We start from the raw sequence: 21427 nt of genomic DNA, 5'->3' as shown, positions 1-21427 counted from the left end.
GTGCGTCTGTGTGTGCGTCTGTGTGTGCGTCTGTGTGTGCGTCTGTGTGTGCGTCTGTGTGTGCGTCTGTGTGTGCGTCTGTGTGTGCGTCTGTGTGTGCGTCTGTGTGTGCGTGTGTGTGTGCGTGTGTGTGTGCGTGTGTGTGTGCGTGTGTGTGTGCGTGTGTGTGTGTCCACTCACAGGGTAGATGATGCTGCACAGCCTCTCGAAGATGAACACGGGCGTTCTGTAGTCGTCCAGGTTGTAGCGCTTGGCCGTCTCGATGCACACTGCCATGAAGGCCTTGGTTTCGGACTCCGTGCCTGTGGGGGAGAGAGCAGGGTCAGAGTGTCTCACACAGGTGAGAGAACGCAGGGGCAGAGTGTGTCTCACACAGGTGAGAGTGTGTCTCACACAGGTGAGAGAGAGCAGGGTGAGAGTGTGTCTTACACAGGTGAGAGAGAGCAGGGGCAGAGTGTGTCTCACACAGGTGAGAGAGGACAGGGGCAGAGTGTGTCTCACACAGGTGAGAGAGGACAGGGGCAGAGTGTGTCTCACACAGGGCAGAATGTGTCTCACACAGGGCAGAGTGTGTCTCACACAGGGCAGAGTGTGTCTCACACAGGTGAGAGGACAGGGGCAGGGAGGCCCACACAGGTGCGTTACCTGTGCGTGTGGACGCAGGGACAGAGAAGCTCACACAGGTGTGTTACCTGTGCGTGTGGAGTCAGTGCTGGTGCGTTACCCGTGCGTGCAGATACAGGGTCAGGGAGGCTCACACAGGTGCGTTACCTGTGCGTGCGGAGGCTCACCTGTGGTCATGTCCTCCAGCATCTCCAGCAGCATGTCCTGCGTCTCGTCGATCAGCTTGGTGCGCTGCACCACCAGCTTGCGCAGGCACAGGTAGCCGTTGAGCACCGTGCCCACCAGACGGCTCTTAAAGTGCCGCTTTATGGACTCCACCTCCACGAAGGACGACAGCAGGCCTGGGGTTAGACGCACACACACGCGCGGGGTTAGAGTCAGGAGACAGCGCAGAGACAAAGACAGACCACAGACACAGACAAATACAGACCACAGAACCACAGACACAGCTGTTTTACCACGACTGCTACTACAACCCTACTACTACTACTACTTTTTAAATTTTATTTTAAAAATACTACAGCTACTACTACCATTAATGTAACTGCTCCTCCTTATAGATAAGTTATACACAGTTTTCACACGCGAATCAGTGTCTAAAGTGAGAACAGGTGGCGGTTAACTCATGGATCTGTAATTTCCCAAGGCTGATTTCCACATTGCCAACTCATGACAGCTGATGAAGTGCGTGACATAAGCTGTGGGGCTGTGGGGCTGTGGGGGTGTGGGGCTGTGGGGCTGTAGGGCTGTGGGGCTGTAGGGGTGTGGGGCTGTAGGGCTGTGGGGCTGTAGGGGTGTGGGGCTGTGGGGCTGTAGGGGTGTGGGGCTGTGGGGCTGTAGGGCTGTGGGGCTGTAGGGGTGTGGGGCTGTGGGGCTGTGGGGCTGTGGGGCTGTGGGGCTGTAGGGCTGTGGGGCTGTAGGGGTGTGGGGCTGTAGGGCTGTGGGGCTGTAGGGCTGTGGGGCTGTAGGGCTGTGGGGCTGTAGGGGTGTGGGGCTGTAGGGCTGTGGGGCTGTAGGGCTGTGGGGCTGTAGGGCTGTGGGGCTGTAGGGCTGTGGGGCTGTAGGGGTGTGGGGCTGTAGGGCTGTGGGGCTGTAGGGCTGTGGGGCTGTAGGGCTGTGGGGCTGTAGGGGTGTGGGGCTGTAGGGCTGTGGGGCTGTAGGGGTGTGGGGCTGTAGGGCTGTGGGGCTGTAGGGCTGTGGGGCTGTAGGGGTGTGGGGCTGTAGGGCTGTGGGGCTGTAGGGGTGTGGGGCTGTAGGGGTGTGGGGCTGTAGGGCTGTAGGGGTGTGGGGCTGTAGGGGTGTGGGGCTGTAGGGGTGTGAGGCTGTGGGGCTGTAGGGGTGTGGGGCTGTAGGGGTGTGGGGGTGTGGGGCTGTGGGGCTGTAGGGGTGTGGGAGCCTCCCTCCGCACGGCGGGGCAGGGCCAGCTCACCCGTCAGGCTCTTCAGAGCGTAGCCCTGCTGCAGGTCTGTGCTCAGCGTGGCCTCCTCCAGGGCCAGCAGGTGTGCGATCTCCTGTGAGTGACAGGCCGCGACAGTTAGGACAGACAGCCAATGGCGTCGCTCAAACACTCTAACAACGTCCTATTTTTCATTATTTTGCCATTTTTAATTTATTTACTGGCATTAAGTTATTTAAATGGCACTGTACATTTTCAGATTAGTTTTATTTTATTCTTTGTAAATCAGGTCTCTCTTGAAAGTAAGATCTCGATCTCACCGGGATTTACCTGAATAAAATAAAATAACGGTTCAGCGGTTTAGGACAGCGGAGTAGCGCGCGGTTACCTTGGTGATGAGGTTGCCGATGTACGGCAGCACGCCGCGGGCGGCCAGGTACACCTTCCAGTGCGCGGGCTTGATCAGCTTCTGGTACAGGCCCAGGTACTCGGCCGCACACTCCCCCGCGATGCTCAGCTCGTCCAGGTAACTGCACAACACACGCGGGTCACGTGACCGCCGCAAACCAAGCCTCAGCCAATCACAGACCCCACAGGACGCTACGCGACCAAAGAGCTCAACCATCAGCTCCTCTTCCACTTCAGCCTCGCTGTACGACACGCCATGAGGATGCGTAGTTATGCAAGTCTACTGATCCTCTCTGAGACAAGCATTCCATTTCAAGACACTGCCCATGTGTGATGGTGAACAACTGCAAGATAACTTGCTTTTTTCCCCGCTCTGTGTTAACGCTGTATTACGCCCAAATAAACCTTCCATTACGTACCCAACAATCTAACCCAATAAAGACTCAAAAAGTACAGATCATCAGCTCATCGTGAGAAACTTTCCAACTTTTTCCACTGTGAAAACAGTGCTGAGGTCTGCATAAGCAGAATTAAGCGAGTATCAAAAAAGTTCTATGTAAAGGCAAGGAATTATTCACTATTATTATTATTAATGAGAAGGTCTCCCTCCTTTGGATTGGACTGTGTAACCACAGCCCTGGGCTGCCAGGTGGCCTCAGACGGACGGTGGCGTTGGTGTCGTTGAGCGCGGGCGTACCTGGTGAGCAGGTCCAGCACCTGCTGCTTGCGGCTGGGGATGGAGGTCAGGGCCTCCACAATGGTGCAGGCAGCCTGCCGGGCCGCCTGGGTGGCTGGGGTGAACAGCACCTGGAGGGGGGGGGGGGGGCGGGCGGGAGTCAGTACGGGGGAACGGAGCGAGTGGACCACCTCCCCCCGCTGCAGTGACACCCCCGGGCGCTAGGGGGCGCTGTGGAACGTGCGTTACCTGCCGCAGCCAGTTGTTGTGGCCCAGTTTGAGGTCGAGGGGCGAGGTCCTCTTCCCGCGCCGGCTCATGAACTGCTTCCACTTCCACACGTACTTCTCCAGCAGGTACTGCCTGCGAACCTCCGTCTTGTTTAGGGGCTTCGACACGCCCTCCTGACCTGGAAACGGCCAATAAAAACCACCGTTTACCCCGCGTTCACAAATCAGCACACAGCCCTGTAGAGCAGTTTGATCTCATCTGAAAAGGGCCGGTGTGCGTGCAGGTTCTTGTTTTAGCCCAGCATTAAGAGAAACCTGCTTCAACTACTTAACTAATCATGGCCTTCAATCAAGACCTCGATTAGTATGAACAGGCGTCTTAGTGCTGGGTTAAAGCAAAAACCTGCACCCACAACAGACTTTGACGGACAGGATCTGACACCCCTGCTGTAGAGGACCGACCCCTGAGATCTCTGAGATCTAAGATGGAGGACAGCCGGATCTAAGATGGAGGACAGCCGGATCTAAGATGGAGGACAGCCGGATCTAAGATGGAGGACAGCCGGATCTAAGATGGAGGATAGCCGGATCTAACATGGAGGACAGCCGGATCTAAGATGGAGGGCAGCCGGATCTAAGATGGAGGACAGCCGGATCTAAGATGGAGGACAGCCGGATCTAACATGGAGGACAGCTGGATCTAAGATGGAGGACAGCCGGCTCTAACATGGAGGACAGCTGGATCTAAGATGGAGGATAGCCGGATCTAAGATGGAGGACAGCCGGATCTAAGATGGAGGACAGCCGGATCTAAGATGGAGGACAGCCGGATCTAAGATGGAGGACAGCCGGATCTAAGATGGAGGACAGCCGGATCTAAGATGGAGGATAGCCGGATCTAAGATGGAGGACAGCCGGATCTAAGATGGAGGACAGCCGGATCTAAGATGGAGGACAGTGAGCGTTTAACGCCCCCTCACCTCTGGCGGGAAGGCACTTTTTCCAGGCTTCGTACGAGGCCTTGGGATCCTTTTTGAGCCAGAGCTGGGCCTGGGCGTGGATCTCGTTGCTGTAGGGCTTCACCGTCGTCAGGGATTCAACGGCGGTGTCCTGATAAACAACGAATTAAGAGCTCATTAACATGCATGTTTTAAACACCTGATCATAATCTGTGGGCCACGCCACAAAACAGTCACAACATGCCAGGCAGTGCATTGTTGGGAAGGTTAGCCACAGGCTACGTTTGACTGGTAATCCCAGTATCAGGGCATTAGCACGTTAGCTGGTCCGCCCAGTTAGCCACAGGCTACGTTTAACTGGCAATCCCAGTAGCTGGGCGTTAGCACATTAGCCGGTACGCCGCGCACCTTGTTCTTCTTGCTGGTGGGAGCGGGAGGCTTGATGAGCTTCTGCAGAATCCTGAGGCACATGAGGGTGATGTTCTCCACCACCACCGGGGTCTTGATGTTCACCGCCATGAGGAACAGGCTGAGAGCTGCACGCCGGGGAGAGAACCGCACGGAGAACGTGACCTTAGAACCGCTCAAAAACAGCTTTGGAACAGAACCACACAACAGCAGCTTTAGGACTCCATAAAGGGCAGAGGTGATTGGAACAGACTGGGGAGGACTTTCACTTTCAGAACCTGGATTTTCCACCTCTGATAAAGAACAGCATTTAATTTCAATGGCATGAAAACAGCTTTTGAAGAATGCAATGACAGTTTTGAACCAGCAGAACTGGTTTGTAACATAATATGAAGGAAATAACCACTTTAGAACTCTAGCTTTTTAAGATGCATTAGAACCGCTTAAATTACAGTGGTTCTAGAACCTCAACGGACCCTGCTTTAGAAATGTGTAATGACCATGGCTCTAGAACGACACCTGCTGATTTCACCAATGGCTGTAACACACCTTCAACCAGAGAGGAGGGAACTAATTGATGAAATCAGCAGGTGTAGTGATTGGTTGGAAAGAAAACCTGCATACTGTTGGCCATCCATGGCACACGATTGTTGTCCTTACTTCCACACTGCATTAGATCTGTGTGGGGTCTGTACAGGGTTAGGCAGCATTAGATCTGTGTGGGGTCTGTACAGGGTTTGGCTGCATTCGATCTGTGTGGGGTCTGTACAGGGTTAGGCAGCAGTAGATCTGTGTGGGGTCTGTACAGGGTTTGGCTGCATTCGATCTGTGTGGGGTCTGTACAGGGTTAGGCAGCAGTAGATCTGTGTGGGGTCTGTACAGGGTTAGGTTGCAGTAGATCTGTGTGGGGTCTGTACAGGGTTAGGTTGCAGTAGATCTGTGTGGGGTCTGTACAGGGTTAGGTTGCAGTAGATCTGTGTGGGGTCTGTACAGGGTTAGGCAGCAGTAGATCTATGTGGGGACTGTAGAGGGGTCGTTGCCGCGGTGACGCTGTGGTACTCTGGCTCTCGGACTCACCACAGCGCAGGCGAAGCTCCCAGCAGCCCCCCTCCTTGGCGATGGAGTCGGTGAGGAGCAGCATCTCGTACTGCAGACTGCTGACCTGGGGACACAGACACACACACCCTTTAGACTCCTCCCATTCATCAGAGCCACTTTTCAGACTCCTCCCATTCATCACACCCACTTTTCAGACTCCTCCCATTCATCAGAGCCACACCCACTGTTCAAACCCCTCCCACTTATCAAACAATACCCCACCCACTCATTAAACTCCAGACTCCACCCACTAAATGGCGCCTTTATCCAAAGCGCTGTACAATTGATGCTTCTCATTCACCCATTCATACACACAGTCACACACCGACGGCGATTGGCTGCCATGCAAGGCACCAACCAGCTCGTCAGGAGCATTTGGGGGTTAGGTGACACTTCGACACCGCCCGGGCGGGGGATCGAACCGGCAACCCTCCGACTGCCAGACGACTGCTCTTACTGCCTGAGCCATGTCGCCCCATAAATGTCAGGGCAAACTCCACCCACTCAACACTGAGCATAACTCTGCCTGCTAATGGGAATCTGAAACCCATCAACACACTGATTCACAGGCTCTCCCCAGGCATTGCAGCAGGGCGTAGTCTCATTCTTCACATTCACAGACCTGGCCCTCACTGTGTGAACGGGGTGACGATGCGGAATGGACATACCAGGTCAGGGTTGGCCCAGTGACCTTTCAGTGCTGCTGACACTTTGGCAATGATGAGGTCATTCATCTGCTGCGTGGCGTCAGGGTTGTCTCTGCGAGAGGGGAGAGGGCAGGCTCATATGAGGACGAGAATATTAAACCCAGGGTGTGTGTTATGGTATGTGTGTGTGTGTGTATGTGTATGGGCGTCAGTGTGTGTGTACTTATATGTGTAGGGAAGTATGAGTAGGAGTGCGTGTCTGTGTGCGTGTGTGTGTGTGCGCGCGCGTGTGTGTGTGGGCGGGTGCTGTTTGTGTATGTATATACATATGTACGCGTGTGTGCGTGAGTGTGTGTGTGTGTGTGTGTCTGTATGTATGAGCGTGTGTGTGTAGTGGTACCACACACGCTCACTAGCCACGGTGCGGCACTCCATACCTGGTGTCTCTGTGTGCATGAGTGTGTGTGTGTGTATAGTGTGTGTGTATAGGCGTGTATAGGCGTGTACAGGTGTGTACAGGTGTGTGTAGCGGCGCAGTACCTGGTGAGCAGGCAGATGAGCTGGCGCACCTCCTCCCTCATGCCGGCGTGTGTATAGGTGTGTGTATGAGTGTGTACAGGTGTGTGTGAATGTGTGTGTGTGTATATGAGTGTGTACAGGTGTGTGTGTGTGTGAGTGTGTACAGGTGTGTATATGAGTGTGTACAGGTGTGTGTGTGTGTGTGTATAGGAGTGTGTACAGGTGTGTGTGTGTATATGAGTGTGTACAGGTGTGTGTAGGGGCTCTGTACCTGGTGAGCAGGCAGACGAGCTGGCGCACCTCCTCCCTCATGCCGGCGTGTGTATAGGTGTGTGTGAGTGTGTGTATAGGTGTGTACAGGTGTGTACAGGTGTGTGTAGGTGTGTGTGAGTGTGTGTATAGGTGTGTACAGGTGTGTACAGGTGTGTACAGGTGTGTGTAGGGGCTCTGTACCTGGTGAGCAGGCAGACGAGCTGGCGCACCTCCTCCCTCATGCCGGCGTGTGTACAGGTGTGTATAGGTGTGTGTGAGTGTGTGTATAGGCGTGTACAGGTGTGTACAGGTGTGTACAGGTGTGTGTAGCGGCTCAGTACCTGGTGAGCAGGCAGACGAGCTGGCGCACCTCCTCCCTCATGCCGGCGTGTGTATAGGTGTGTGTGAGTGTGTGTATAGGTGTGTACAGGTGTGTACAGGTGTGTGTAGGTGTGTGTGAGTGTGTGCATAGGTGTGTACAGGTGTGTACAGGTGTGTACAGGTGTGTACAGGTGTGTACAGGTGTGTACAGGTGTGTACAGGTGTGTGTAGGGGCTCTGTACCTGGTGAGCAGGCAGACGAGCTGGCGCACCTCCTCCCTCATGCCGGCGTGTGTACAAGTGTGTATAGGTGTGTGTGAGTGTGTGTATAGGCGTGTACAGGTGTGTACAGGTGTGTACAGGTGTGTGTAGCGGCTCAGTACCTGGTGAGCAGGCAGACGAGCTGGCGCACCTCCTCCCTCATGCCGGCGTGTGTATAGGTGTGTGTGAGTGTGTGTATAGGTGTGTACAGGTGTGTACAGGTGTGTGTAGGTGTGTGTGAGTGTGTGTATAGGTGTGTACAGGTGTGTACAGGTGTGTACAGGTGTGTGTAGGGGCTCAGTACCTGGTGAGCAGGCAGACGAGCTGGCGCACCTCCTCCCTCATGCCGGCGTGTGTATAGGTGTGTGTGAGTGTGTGTATAGGTGTGTACAGGTGTGTACAGGTGTGTGTAGGTGTGTGTGAGTGTGTGTATAGGTGTGTACAGGTGTGTACAGGTGTGTACAGGTGTGTACAGGTGTGTGTAGGGGCTCAGTACCTGGTGAGCAGGCAGACGAGCTGGCGCACCTCCTCCCTCATGCCGGCGGAGCCGCGCCGCAGGTTGTACTCGAACAGCTCGCGGATGAGGCCCTGCAGCACCAGGATGTGGCGGATGGCGCTGTTGGTGGCCAGCGCGCGCAGCAGCGTGATGCAGTGGCCCGTGACGGCCGAGGCGCAGCCGTAGCACTTGGTGGAGGACGTGTGGCCGCAGCCCAGCACCGACAGCGCGCGGTACTGGCTGGCCGTGAACGTGGGCTGGGCCGAGCCGCGCGACGACTTGGTGGCCGCCTCCCGCTGCTGCAGGTCGTACTCCAGCAGCTCCTTACGCGACGCCAGCACTTTCTGGAAAGGGGGGCGAGAGGAGGACCGACACCGGCTGTCACCCGGCTCTCTGCGCCGCGCCGTGTCGCTAGGGGTGCGGACGGCTAAAGCGTTTAAAACGGTTAAACGCGAAAACTGGGTTGTGTACGCGTTTAGCGAAAACTGCTCCGACTGCAGAATGCGGGACATCTGTGGGCACGATGTCAATGTGAATCCTTAATTTGGCAATTAGCCCATTATCTGTATAATAATTCATTAACTGACTTTTAAATGAAGGTGTTGACATTTAAATTAAGCTATTTTAAGATGGGCCAAAATGAAGTCTGAAAATGCAATTACATGTTTGTCAGTAGGCTACTCCAGTGGTCATAAGCAGTATCAGTTTTTCAAAGGTTTTCAAAATGGGATGGTAACAGTTTACAAAAACTGATGATTTGTTACATCCCTACTCTATGCCAGATACTATCACACTGTATCAGTGTTACCGAGCAAAAATAATATAATTAATTTATACTTTTAATGCATTTTGTATAAGACTGAAAATACACCTAAAAATCGAATCACTGTACTCGACAGAGGTGCCATTACTTTTGCCTTTGGTTGAGAAAATTGAGAGAATTTAGAAGGGTTTTAATAGGGGCTCACAACAATAGTATAGCAGTTGTTTTTCATGGTTGAAAAAGTATTAGGTTGAGATGGCAGTCTTTTAGGCACTCTTGGGATTTTACAGTTGTTATGCTTAAGTGTCATATGGCACTTTTGGGACTGACAGAGTTCACACAGTGATGAATGATGAAGCAGTGTTACACACAGGACCCTCAGGTCTGCAGGCAGACTGGGACTGACAGAGTGAACACAGTGATGGATGATGAAGCAGTGTTACACACAGGACCCTCAGGTCTGCAGGCAGACTGGGACTGAGAGAGTTCACACAGCGATGCATGATGAAGCAGTGTTACACACAGGCGCTCACACACCTGGATGATCTTGGAGAGCTCCTCGAAGGAGGCCTTGCAGTCCCCGCTGTACTCCTGGGCCAGCTGCTGGATGTAGCGGTTCACGCTGGCCGAGGACGCTCCCAGCCCCGCCCCCGCGCCCGTGTCATCCTGGGAACGCCAGGAAAAGAGCTGGGATCAGTGGGATGAGGAGGGAGCAGGAATGGGAACGCACAGCCATTTTAAACCATCACTCTGCACGTGAATCACCACACCTGACACTATTACACAGCAGTGGCATAGCGTGCAACGTAGGACAAGGTATTCAGTGACCTTACCGTTAAACGGATCAGCCTACTGCCAGCCTGTTCCATTACCTTTTGTTATCAGCAATCAAGCACTTAAATAACTGAATAATAAACATCAGCAAGTAGCCTATAGCATTTTTTTGTGTATTTTTTTGGCATCATAAATTATGTAACAGTCACAGTTTATGTAGTGGTGGCCAATGTACTGCAAAAGAGGGGCACAAAGCCACACATTACCTTAAAACTGGGCCATACGCTACACTCACCCTGATCATATTCTTATTTGGCTTGACTGACAAACAGTTCATTTGCTGAATGATCAAGGCCTAAACGTAGCCTGTAACGATTGAGAAACGATAATGACAAACCGCACGGTACGCCAGCGCTACACACCAGCCAAAATACCAACTGTCACTTCCCCTCTGCCAACTGGAGGCTTGGGTTGGTAACAGTTTCCGGTGCTGTGTAACAGGCACGGGGAATGTTTTCACTTTAATGAAGAGAAACCAGGGAGAGGAGCAGTTAAAACAGGCCGCCCTGTTTCACAGTGACAGGCGAGGGGGTTTCTGAACAATGCCTTCGGTACCTGGACGTGCCTTGACATGCGTTACAGTGAAGTCACCACAGCCACGCACGGCTCCTGCCTCTAATGTTTTTCCCCATGGAGTTAATTAGCGCTCTGTTTTCGTTATTTCAAGTGACAGCTCTCTAACCCAGCCCTGAGAAGCAGTTCCAGGCCTGCAGGACTGACTGGGGCTTCCTCAAAATTATGATTAGTTTGATTTATGATAATAAGACGTCACTCTGTGATGATGGTTGTGTGGGAGGCAGGGCACTGCCTTAGGGGCAGGCTGTGTCTCAGTGTCTAAGGTACATGACTGGGACCTTGAAGGTTCAGATCCCGGTGTAGCCACAATGAGATCAGTACAGCTGCTGGGCCCTTAACCCCACATTGCTCCAGGGGGGATATTGGCCTCTGCTTAGTCTAATCAACTGTAAGTAGCTGTAATGTACTCTCACCTGAGGCTTCTCCGGTGCGGCCTCGTTCACCTTGGACAGCAGGCTCTCCAGCTGTGGCCGGTGGCCCATCAGCTGGTGGTACACGCGGTCAGCCTTGTCCAGCAGGGTGTTTATGTTAGTCACCGCCTAGAGGGGGGGAGGACACAACACACAGGAGACTGTTAGCAACAAACTGCCAGTTAGGCATCAAAGCGTTACTTAAGAGAGGGCCGATGAAGGCATCTTACACACACACACACACACACACACACACACACACACACACACAAGCAAGCAAGCAACACACAAACCCTCAGAAATAGTTTCTTTGATGTGTTGACTGAGGGGTTTCAACGGCTTGCCTGCAAATACACTCTGTTTACATGACTCAATAATCTGTACTGAAAAAAAACATGAAAGGCCTGTAACCTGTATTTCCATATTAAACATTTTTTTCTGACTTATGAGAATAACAGACATTCACAAGGAGACCAGTGAGCAGGAGACCAGGGAGAACAGGGAGACCACACAACCCCCCCACCCCTCTCACCTTCTTGCGGTCCTCCTCGTTCTCGATGGGGTCGACGGCGCAGCAGGGCTTGGCGTAGAGCATGAAGTCGAAGCGGGCGTACTTGCAGAAGCCGCAGGCGTTGCACAGGAAGGGGTCCTTCTCATCGTAGTTAATGGACCTGCGCCGGGAACACGGACACACTCAGCCGCGGCCGGCAGGAACTCATTAACGTCTAAAACGTCCGCCAGAGTTTAACTGAAGGATGGGTGTCCATCAGTGTCAAAAAGAACAGCAGCATAGAGAGGCAGGTCTAGAAATACATCCCTGCACAGCTTGATCCTACAATTCTTGGGTCAAATAAATCATTATTTTAGGTTCAAATACTTTTCTGCTGTTCACTGAGTTTGTCTGGTGTATTGGAGCCTATGAAATACACACAACAAGTGCAAGCCACACCTTCTGGTCCTCCTGGTTGGCCCATCTGCACCATACTAGATCAAATCGAGCACAGATAAGTATTTGAATCCATAACAATAACGTATCTGATGCATCTGACATGAAAAAAACCAACCTGACAGTATAGAAGCCATTTTATGGTAAATGGACTGCATATATATACCGCTTTTACCCAAAGCCACCACTGTGTGACAACAGCTCTTACCGCCTGAGCCAATGACACCCCCCACACAGTGGGACACAGTACACCTGTAGCGTGTTTCTGCGCCATACACCCCGCTCACCTGCACTGGTGGCACTGGTACACGTTCTCACAGACCCCCGGGTGGGCCCCTCTCACTGGTACACGTTCTCACACACCCCCGGGTGGGCCCCTCTCACTGGTACACGTTCTCACAGACCCCCGGGTGGGCCCCTCTCACTGGTACACGTTCTCACAGACCCCCGGGTGGGCCCCTCTCACTGGTACACGTTCTCACAGACCCCCGGGTGGGCCCCTCTCACTGGTACACGTTCTCACACACCCCCGGGTGGGCCCCGCTGACTGGTACACGTTCTCACACACCCCCGGGAGGGCCCCTCTCACTGGTACACGTTCTCACAGACCCCCGGGTGGGCCCTGCTGACTGGTACACGTTCTCACAGACCCCCGGGTGGGCCCCTCTCACTGGTACACGTTCTCACACACCCGCGGGTGGGCCCCCTGACTGGTACACGTTCTCACACACCCCCGGGTGGGCCCCGCTCACCTGCACTTGTGGCACTGGTACACGTTCTCGCCGCAGTTCCCGCACACGCCCGGGTTGGCGGGCACGGACGCACTGCACCTCGGGCACTGCAGGGTCTCGGTCGACGCCTGGTAGTTCTCGTAGAAGTCGGCGAACTCGATCATCAGGTTGGAGGCCACGATGGGCAGCGGCAGGTCGATCTTCACCTCCGTCTGCCCCGGCGTCAGCTGCACCTTCTTGGCTTTGTGCCAGCGGGCGGGTCTGTGGGGGGCGGGGGGTAACGGGGGTAAAGAGGTGATGAGCTGATGTTGGAGAAAAGATACGCTAAATGTACAAATTCACACACACAACGCAGCACTGCTCAGATCTGCTCACATCTGTGCAATAACAAGCCCGGCCGTGTTATACAGTTTAACAAAAGCACCGTTAAAAGTAATAATACTGCCAATCTTCTACCAATGTTTTTTCAATGTAAATGCACAATGATTGACGTTTCCTTGTGTAAACATTTAGCTTTATGAAGTATTAGAGAAACCTGTACTTGTTCAGATAACTCCACTAATCCTGCCCCTGGCACACACATGCACCACACCACACACACACCACACACACACACCACACACACACACCACACACACCACACACACACCACACACACACCACACACACACCACACACACACCACACACACACCACACACACACACACACCACACACACCACACACACCACACACACCACACACACCACACACACCACACACAGGGACTCACTTGTTCTTCAGCTCCACGATGGCCTGCACGGTGCGGTTGTTGTAGTACAGGTTGATGGTGCGCACCATCTTGGTGCGTTTGAGGTCGCCGATCTTGACGGTGACCTTGCTGATGGTGTGGCTCCCGATGAGCTTCAGGACCTGCTGGGTGGTTGTGTAGCGCGTGTCCACCTTGATGGAGGAGAGCTTGATGTTCTGGGGGAGAAGAAGACCAGGACTTCAGCCATACACGCACGCGGAATTAAAAAGGAGACAATGTTTACTGCTTTCCCCCCCCCCCACTCACGGAAAACGGCACTTCTGGGTTGTTGCAGACCAGACAGGGGTCACTTTCCAGATAGAACCCATCAAACTCAACCAGCCCTGACAGAGTGCTACAAAGAACAAGAAAATGAAACATCAATTCATTTTGAATATAAACATATCTTCTTCCAATATGCTCTCAATTGACAAAGAGGATGGATGCAGAGCAGGCCCTGTTGCTAGGACCAAGTATAAAGGCAAAATGTATCACAACACATAAGTAAATATTTAGGGTAGTTTGCCTTCATATGTGCATTTGCCCCAAAGCAGTGATCATCAATTTGAGCCCTTGAATCCAAACCCAGCCCAGGGGTTCATTAGCGCTACTGATTGGGGCCAGACGGTCTTCACACCCGACTCCCAGGTAAAGGGAGGCTGGAAAACCAGCAGTTCTCGGCCCTCGAGGACCGTGAGGTGCTGGTGCCGGACCAAAAGGAAGACTCACTTGTAGATGTTGGAGTTGGGGTGGTTTGTGAGGATGTGGTTCTGGGTCCTCAGGATCTCCACTGCCTTCTGGGAGTACTCCTTCAGCTGAGGCACAGAGTGAGAAGGTTTATTCGTCTCTGGAAAGCTCCAGGGAGGACCCACATTTGGGATAAGTACCCCCTCCCATCCCATAGGCACTGACTGGGGCAAGGAGCAATGTAAAGGGGGAGAATTCAGCATGATTCAAAGGCCCTCAAAACATATTACAACAGGATTTTCTGAGGAGATTAACATTACATTACATTAATGGCACTTGGCAGACGCTCTTATCCAGAGCGACACAAAACAAAGTGCATACCCATAACCAGGGATAAGTGCGCTGAAAGACCCTAGAGGGAAGTACAATTTCAACTGGGGCCTACAATTTCATGGGGCCTAAAATCAGTCCATGGTGCACCCCTGGATCGTGGGGGAGAGGCAATCACCTTTTTCTCAGTCTGGGGGGTCTTGAGGGAGAAATATCCGAGGAGGTCCACGAACTGAGCGGCCTTGCGTCCGTATGCAGGGAGCTCCGGCCAGATGGCCCAGGTCAGGTCCAAAAGAAGTTCCTGTTGGGACTTATTGGAGTTCCTGTGTGTGTGTGAAGGAAATAAAACTCATTACAGCACTCACATTATACCTGTGCACATGGGGACATGGCCTGAAGGATAAGCCTGTGACTGCGTACAAGGGAACTGTGCCCAGTCTAACCGCAGAAAGACATTAACCCAGATTTATGAACATGCAACAGGCTCATAAACACAAATGAAGATGGCAGCCGTTCAACTGAATTTGCGACAGCGCATCAACCTGACCCGACCTGAACTGTACCCTCGGGAGAGGGAGGCGATGCGGTTACGCCAAGGAGCCAGCTTTCCAGCTACTAGATTCGCCAATTGATATGAAGTCGCCCCCTAGTGATGCCTATATTTTCGCTCAAAAAGACTATTTTCCTCCATTTATGTTTGATAACAAATTAAATAGATATTTCCACTCGTATACTAATGTTCAATCTATGCTACATTCCGCTCCCCCCCCGCCCCCATTATGGTCTGATTTTCCCCCTAGCAGACAGACAACAGAATAGATTTTTAAAATTTCCCCATAAATGCTCTGGTGTAAAATCTAGTGCACCCCCGTTTGGCAACTGCTCCAGCGTTTATCGTTGGTTCATCCGCCATGTCACGCTGCATTTTCTCCGTTGTGCATGTGACTAGTCATGTGACCAAGGACACAAATGAGCACGAGCAGTGAGCCAACCTGCGGCCCTGTGCGGGGGAATCTTTCCCCATTGGTTTCCACTGGCATCACTGTCTGAATGGTTGGCATTTATATAGCGCCTTTATCCAAAGCGCTGTACAATTGATGCTTCTCATTCACTCATTCATACACACACTCACACACCGACTGAGCCAATGAGACGACTGCTCTTACTGCCTGAGCCAATGAGACGACTGCTCTTACTGCCTGAGCCAATGAGACGACCGCTCTTACTGCCTGAGCCAATGAGACGACCGCTCTTACTGCCTGAGCCAATGAGACGACCGCTCTTACCGCCTGAGCCAATGAGACGACCGCTCTTACTGCCTGAGCCAATGAGACGACCGCTCTTACCGCCTGAGCCAATGAGACGACCGCTCTTACTGCCTGAGCCAACGAGACGACCGCTCTTACCGCCTGAGCCAATGAGACGACCGCTCTTACTGCCTGAGCCAATGAGACGACCGCTCTTACTGCCTGAGCCAATGAGACGACCGCTCTTACCGCCTGAGCCAATGAGACGACCGCTCTTACTGCCTGAGCCAATGAGACGACCGCTCTTACCGCCTGAGCCAACGAGACGACCGCTCTTACCGCCTGAGCCAATGAGACGACCGCTCTTACCGCCTGAGCCAATGAGACGACCGCTCTTACCGCCTGAGCCAATGAGACGACCGCTCTTACCGCCTGAGCCAATGAGACGACCGCTCTTACCGCCTGAGCCAATGAGACGGCCGCTCTTACTGCCTGAGCCAATGAGAATGAGCGGCCCCTGTCTCTAAGGGCGTACGCACCGGTAGATGTGCAGGGCGAGGCAGTGGGCCTGCCAGCGCACGGACGAGGAGTTGGACTCCAGCAGGAAGCAGCGCAGGAACTGGATCAGGGTCTCCTTGTCGGCAAACTTGTTGAGCTGACCGACGAGAGCAGTGCACAGCTGGTCCTCCTGACTGCCCACGCCTTCCCCTGTTCAGGACAGACACACGCGCGCACACACACACACACACAACATAAACTTTAGACGTGGGCAACAGCAAAATTCTCCATCTCTATGCATCGCCATCATTCATCATTATTGAGAGTCGCTTGTTGAATTTCTTCTCATTTAACGGGTAATCTAATCTCTCGAATTAATGCAGAACGTTTCTGCGTCCGGATAATAACACAAGAACTAGGTCACCACCCCCGTCATTTCCAATTACAACTATAAGTAAAACAAATAGTGATAACGATGTGAGCATCCACACTGATGAACGATGACATTCTATAAATCATCACTCCGATATGCCATCTGCCAGTTTGATTGGCACGCCCTGTAAATTCGAAGGGATTTCGTTTGGTTGTTGAGTGTTTTATTGTTCATGTAGCTCAAAGAAATCACTCTAAAAGTGACCCCAAAAATATTGTTTGTGACAGACGTTGCCGTTATAGCTGAGGTGTGGACTCCACTCTCCACTTGCGTTAGAACGATATTTATAGCTCTATAGTTGTCGTTACAGTCATAGCTATAGTATGGACCGGCCTTAAGACGTGAATGCACAGGTAATAAATGAGAGAGGCAGGTAAACCAGGCTCACCGTCCTTCTCCTTCTCCCGGTCCTCCTTCTTGCTCTTCTTGCTGGAGGACTTGCTCTGGGAGGACTGGGAGGCCTGGGAGCCGCCCGAGCCGCCGGCGCCGCTGGCCGCCAGGACCTTACTGCCACACAGAGCGCAGGACAGCAGCTGCAGCAGCACCGGGGACACGCCCTCATCCACCAGGAAACTCACCTGCAGCAGGAAGTACAGCACCGCTGCAGAGAGAGGGAGAGAGGGAGGGGGAGGGAGGGAGAGAGGGAGAGAGGGGGAGAGAGAGGGAGAGAGGGAGGGAGGGAGAGAGAGAGGGAGAGGGGGAGGGAGGGAGAGAGGGAGAAAGGGGGAGAGAGGGGGAGAGAGAGAGAGAGAGAGAGAGAGAGAGAGAGAGAGAGAGAGAGAGAGAGAGAGGAGGGAGGGGGAGGGAGAGAGAGAGGGGGGGAGAGAGGGGGAGAGAGGGAGGGGGAGAGAGAGGGAGAGAGAAAGAGGGAGAGAGAGTGGGGGAGGGAGAAAGAGAGAGCAAAGGAGAGAGAAGGAGAGAGAGGGAGAGATAGGGAGGGGGAAGAGAGAGGAAGAGTCAAAGAAAGAGAGGGAGAGAGAGAGAAAATACAATTATTTTCTTTCCCCACCGACTTCTCCCATGAAATCCGGTCAGCCTCAAATTATGTGTTCTGAGGGAGATTTCTTGAGGCGTTTCAAAGTCGGTTATTAAACAACGAGCAGAAGCCTATTAGGGCAGCTATAACTGAATCACCACTGTGTGCATGCTGCAGAGAACAAGGAAATCTCTGAAATCTCAAAGCCGCTTCATTGGACAGCAGCATATGAGAGGCCTTGTCATAAGCCACAGTAACGATGTTAACCGGGTGTGCCAGGACACTCACAGTCATCCTTCATACAGAACTTCTGCCAGTTGATGGTTCTCTGGGTGGCAATCTCAGCACAGGCCTTCAGGTGCTCCATCTGTCCAAAAGACAAACACATTTAAATAAAGTACGTAACAAAGATGATAATAGTACACTTTAAGAGGTGTGCATATACAAAATAAAAGTCAAATATAAAGTAATTGGGAATAATAATACTGTTAATTCAGAAAAAGGGAAAAACTTTAAAGAGTAAGGAAACGAGTAACAGGGAAAAAATACATCCACTATATCCAGTAAAAATAGTGCATGTCATGGAAATAAACAAATGCAATGATAAGCATGAGAGAAGCCTTTCTCTGGAGCACCCCATCGTGAGAGACAGAGATAGAGGGTAAATCAGAGACAGAGACAGAGGCAGAGGGTAAATCAGAGACAGAGACAGAGACAGAGGGTAAATCAGAGACAGAGACAGAGACAGAGACAGAGACAGAGGGTAAATGAGACAGAGACAGAGACAGAGGGTAAATGAGACAGAGACAGAGACAGAGACAGAGACAGAGGGTAAATGAGAGACAGAGACAGAGACAGAGACGGAGGGTAAATGAGAGACAGAGACAGAGACAGAGACAGAGACAGAGACAGAGGGTAAATGAGAGACAGAGACAGAGGGTAAATGAGAGACAGAGACAGAGACAGAGACAGAGACGGAGGGTAAATGAGAGACAGAGACAGAGACAGAGACGGAGGGTAAATGAGAGACAGAGACAGAGACTCACCAGGCTGATGAGCGTGTCGTACTGCAGGGCGGAGCCCGAGGTGGCGGTGACCACGCCGGCGCGCAGGAAGATGCCCTGCTCCTCCAGGAGCTTCTTGATGCCGCGCACGTGCGAGTCCAGGCTGTGCAGGTCGCGCAGCTGCCGGTACTTCTCCTTGGAGCCGCAGATGAAGAGCAGGAGCTTACGCACCTGCCGCCGCACGAACGGCGTCTGCTGGATCATCAGGTACTGAGGGGAGACCCACACACACGGGGTTAGGGCCCCGGTCACACACGGGGTCAGGGCTCCGGTCACACACACGGGGTTAGGGCTCCGGTCACACACACGGGGTTAGGGCTCCGGTCACACACACGGGGTTAGGGCCCCGGTCACACACACGGGGTTAGGGCCCCAGTCACACACACGGGGTTAGGGCTCCGGTCACACGCTCTTACGTTCAAGGGGATTTTAATGAATATTATAATGTCCAAAAGGCTATTTGAAAAGAATGCTCAAAATATAATAATAATGTTTAAAAAAGAAAAAAGAAAATTGACCTAGGGCCAATTTGACATACATATATTAAGGTTAGTCCTGGACTAAGTTGAGCTTTGTACGGAACTAGGCTTAATCTGTGTCTGTGAAACCGGCCCCTAAAATCACCAAGGCGGTTTTTTTCCGGGTTACCTCGGACAGGAAGTAGAACCAGGAGTGGTCGAAGATGGGCGGCGGGATGCGGGGGTTGGTGTCGGCGATCTTCTTGATCTGGTAGGGCAGGCGGAGCACCATCTCGGTCAGGAGCTGGGAGTAGGCCTCAAACACGTCCGAGGCGTGGCCCTGCAGGAACGGAGAGCGCCGTTAGGATGGCGTCAGAGAGGAGCAGCAGAGAGAGGACCAACCCAGAGGTCAAACTGCCCCGCGCTTAAATCTGCTTATGCAGACCTTTTTACAGTGGGTCCCTATGGGAGAGATTGTTATGATGGGTTCATACTAGTCCTTCATACGAAATGTCTTGAAATGTAATGCTGTCTCTGGCTTTTCTCAGAGAGGAACAGTAGACTTGTGTAACTACGCATACTCCTGGCACTTCCCAGCCTCTCGTACGGCTAGGCTAAAGCAGGATATGAGGTTAGTAGAGATGTCCATCCTTATCTTAAAATATCTCAAGGCGTCCCCCATGGACCCTCCTTGGTCAGGCTGCACACTCTCGCTCGCTCAGTGGCGTGGGGGGGGGGCTCACCTTGACGTACTGCCGCAGGAAGAAGGGGCTCATGTCGGGGGGAGAGGACGAGGTGTGGGGCTTGAGCAGCTGGCTGGCAGCCGCCGGCTCCTCCTCGCCCTGCTGGGTCTTCCAGAACTCCAGCAGGGACTTGAGCACGTGCAGGCAGTAGTCGATGGCCCCCAGGCTGAGCAGGGCCGTCGCCGTGGCGTTGGAGATGAGAGACGAGGACTGGGAGGGACAGGGACAGAGGGGAACGTTACAGGAGAGTCTCGCTTTAGCCACCGCTGAACTCGATTACATAGTGAATGAGTTTGTGAGGAAGTGTCTTGCTTGTGAGTCAACGTCGTTTGAATACAGGTTTTAATTTGAGGACAAAACAATTTCCTTTCTTTTTGGGCGGCTCAGTTTCAGAAATAAATGAATCCAAGAGAGACGATGGATGACTCTTCAGACAGCAGTGCTCTGTGAGCTCGTATGGGAGTGAACAGTGAGGTGTGTCGGCAGGGGTGAGGGTTTGGGTGGGGTGGGGGAGAGCCGTACCTCAGAGGAGGACTTGGAGCCAGATTTGGTGCGGGACATGAACACACTGAGCAGCCTCATGATCACCAGGTGCACCTCGTTCATGGGGCTGCGCTCGTTCTTCTTCGACACGTCCTGTGGAGACGCGAACACACAAACATTAATACACACCGCAAACCATGCACGCACGCACGCACGCACGCACGCGGTTCTTCACAGATCAAAACGACATAACATTGTATAACATGAAAATCCTATCAAATTGCCCTATACCCAACATATCACTTTGCCGTGACCTCTGACCTTCTTGTGCATGTTGAGCTCTGTGATGAGCTGTGCCAGCAGGTCGTCCAGGGCGCCCTTGTCCTTCTCGTCCTCTCCGTCCAGGTCGGCCGTCAGCATGAGCACCACCTGCATGTAGGGGATGGCCTGGACGCCGCCCACGCTGTGCAGCTGGGGCAGGTGCAGCAGGAGCCGCTCCAGCAGCATCAGACGCACCATGTGCAGCCTGGGGGGGTCAGAGGGCAGGGGTCAGAGGTCACAGGGACAATAATTCACACACCATGCACTCTCATTTACACTCATTACAGGTATTAATCCTCTCAGCTCCAAGCCCAGTATGAAGTGGCCGCACGCAAATCCCAACGGGTTTTGGTTCGGTTGAGAAAATTGAGAATGTAGTAGGGTTTTAATTGGGGCTCAGAACAACAGTACAGCAGTCATTTTGATTGGCTGAAAAGGTATGAGGCTGAGAGTGCCAAATCGCACTCTTCGGGCTGAAAGGGCTAAACGTATAGTTTCACGTATGGCTTGCATTAGTGAAACAATGCAACTGTGGCTGCACTTCTGAGAGATGCAGCACACGCAATATAACCCAGCCACACTTGTGTACCATGTAATGATATAACCCAGCCACACCGTGTGCTGTTGAGCTAAAACACTCTCTGAAAGAGCGTTAGTTCCTGTGTGGGTGTGGACGTGGGGACTGACCGGTTGCTGGTGTGGATGTCTCCCTCCGTCTCCCCCTCGCCCTCAGACCCCTCTCCCTCCTGCTGGGCGGTGGTGGTGCTGATGGCCCCTGTGCTGGAGCTGATGCTGCCGGGGCCCGTGGGGTGGCCCTCCACCGTGGTGTCCCCGTATGCACTGCT

At 52.9% G+C, this 21427-nt stretch overlaps 1 protein-coding gene across 5 annotated transcripts in view; it reads right to left on the bottom strand.

Annotated features, from left to right (window-relative positions):
* The window catches only part of ubr4 (ubiquitin protein ligase E3 component n-recognin 4), a 99227-nt gene that overhangs the window by 24791 nt on the left and 53009 nt on the right, over positions 1-21427 (bottom strand). For 4 of the 5 annotated variants that reach the window (XM_061259204.1, XM_061259206.1, XM_061259205.1 and 1 more), the window contains 28 exons: positions 21270-21427; positions 20583-20787; positions 20301-20414; positions 19779-19988; positions 19226-19375; positions 18560-18787; positions 17802-17880; positions 16926-17138; positions 16146-16314; positions 14538-14682; positions 14072-14157; positions 13610-13697; positions 13325-13518; positions 12574-12813; positions 11408-11546; positions 10879-11004; positions 9593-9721; positions 8293-8636; positions 6466-6556; positions 5777-5861; positions 4700-4827; positions 4313-4442; positions 3354-3511; positions 3126-3235; positions 2409-2550; positions 2054-2135; positions 792-965; positions 181-302 (listed from right to left, as the gene is read on the bottom strand). The exon at positions 21270-21427 is cut by the window's right edge and continues 11 nt beyond it. In XM_061259204.1, the coding sequence (XP_061115188.1) occupies positions 181-302; positions 792-965; positions 2054-2135; positions 2409-2550; positions 3126-3235; positions 3354-3511; positions 4313-4442; positions 4700-4827; positions 5777-5861; positions 6466-6556; positions 8293-8636; positions 9593-9721; positions 10879-11004; positions 11408-11546; positions 12574-12813; positions 13325-13518; positions 13610-13697; positions 14072-14157; positions 14538-14682; positions 16146-16314; positions 16926-17138; positions 17802-17880; positions 18560-18787; positions 19226-19375; positions 19779-19988; positions 20301-20414; positions 20583-20787; positions 21270-21427 (4239 nt within the window). Of the gene's footprint in view, positions 1-180; positions 303-791; positions 966-2053; positions 2136-2408; positions 2551-3125; positions 3236-3353; positions 3512-4312; positions 4443-4699; positions 4828-5776; positions 5862-6465; positions 6557-8292; positions 8637-9592; positions 9743-10878; positions 11005-11407; positions 11547-12573; positions 12814-13324; positions 13519-13609; positions 13698-14071; positions 14158-14537; positions 14683-16145; positions 16315-16925; positions 17139-17801; positions 17881-18559; positions 18788-19225; positions 19376-19778; positions 19989-20300; positions 20415-20582; positions 20788-21269 lie in introns of all 5 variants that reach the window. The other variant, XM_061259207.1, reaches the window with a different exon arrangement.

This window comes from Conger conger, chromosome 10, assembly GCF_963514075.1.
Source record: "Conger conger chromosome 10, fConCon1.1, whole genome shotgun sequence".
NCBI classification, from domain to species: domain Eukaryota; kingdom Metazoa; phylum Chordata; class Actinopteri; order Anguilliformes; family Congridae; genus Conger; species Conger conger.
Note: the sequence above shows the minus strand (reverse complement) of the source record. Positions and strands in the feature narration are given on the sequence as shown.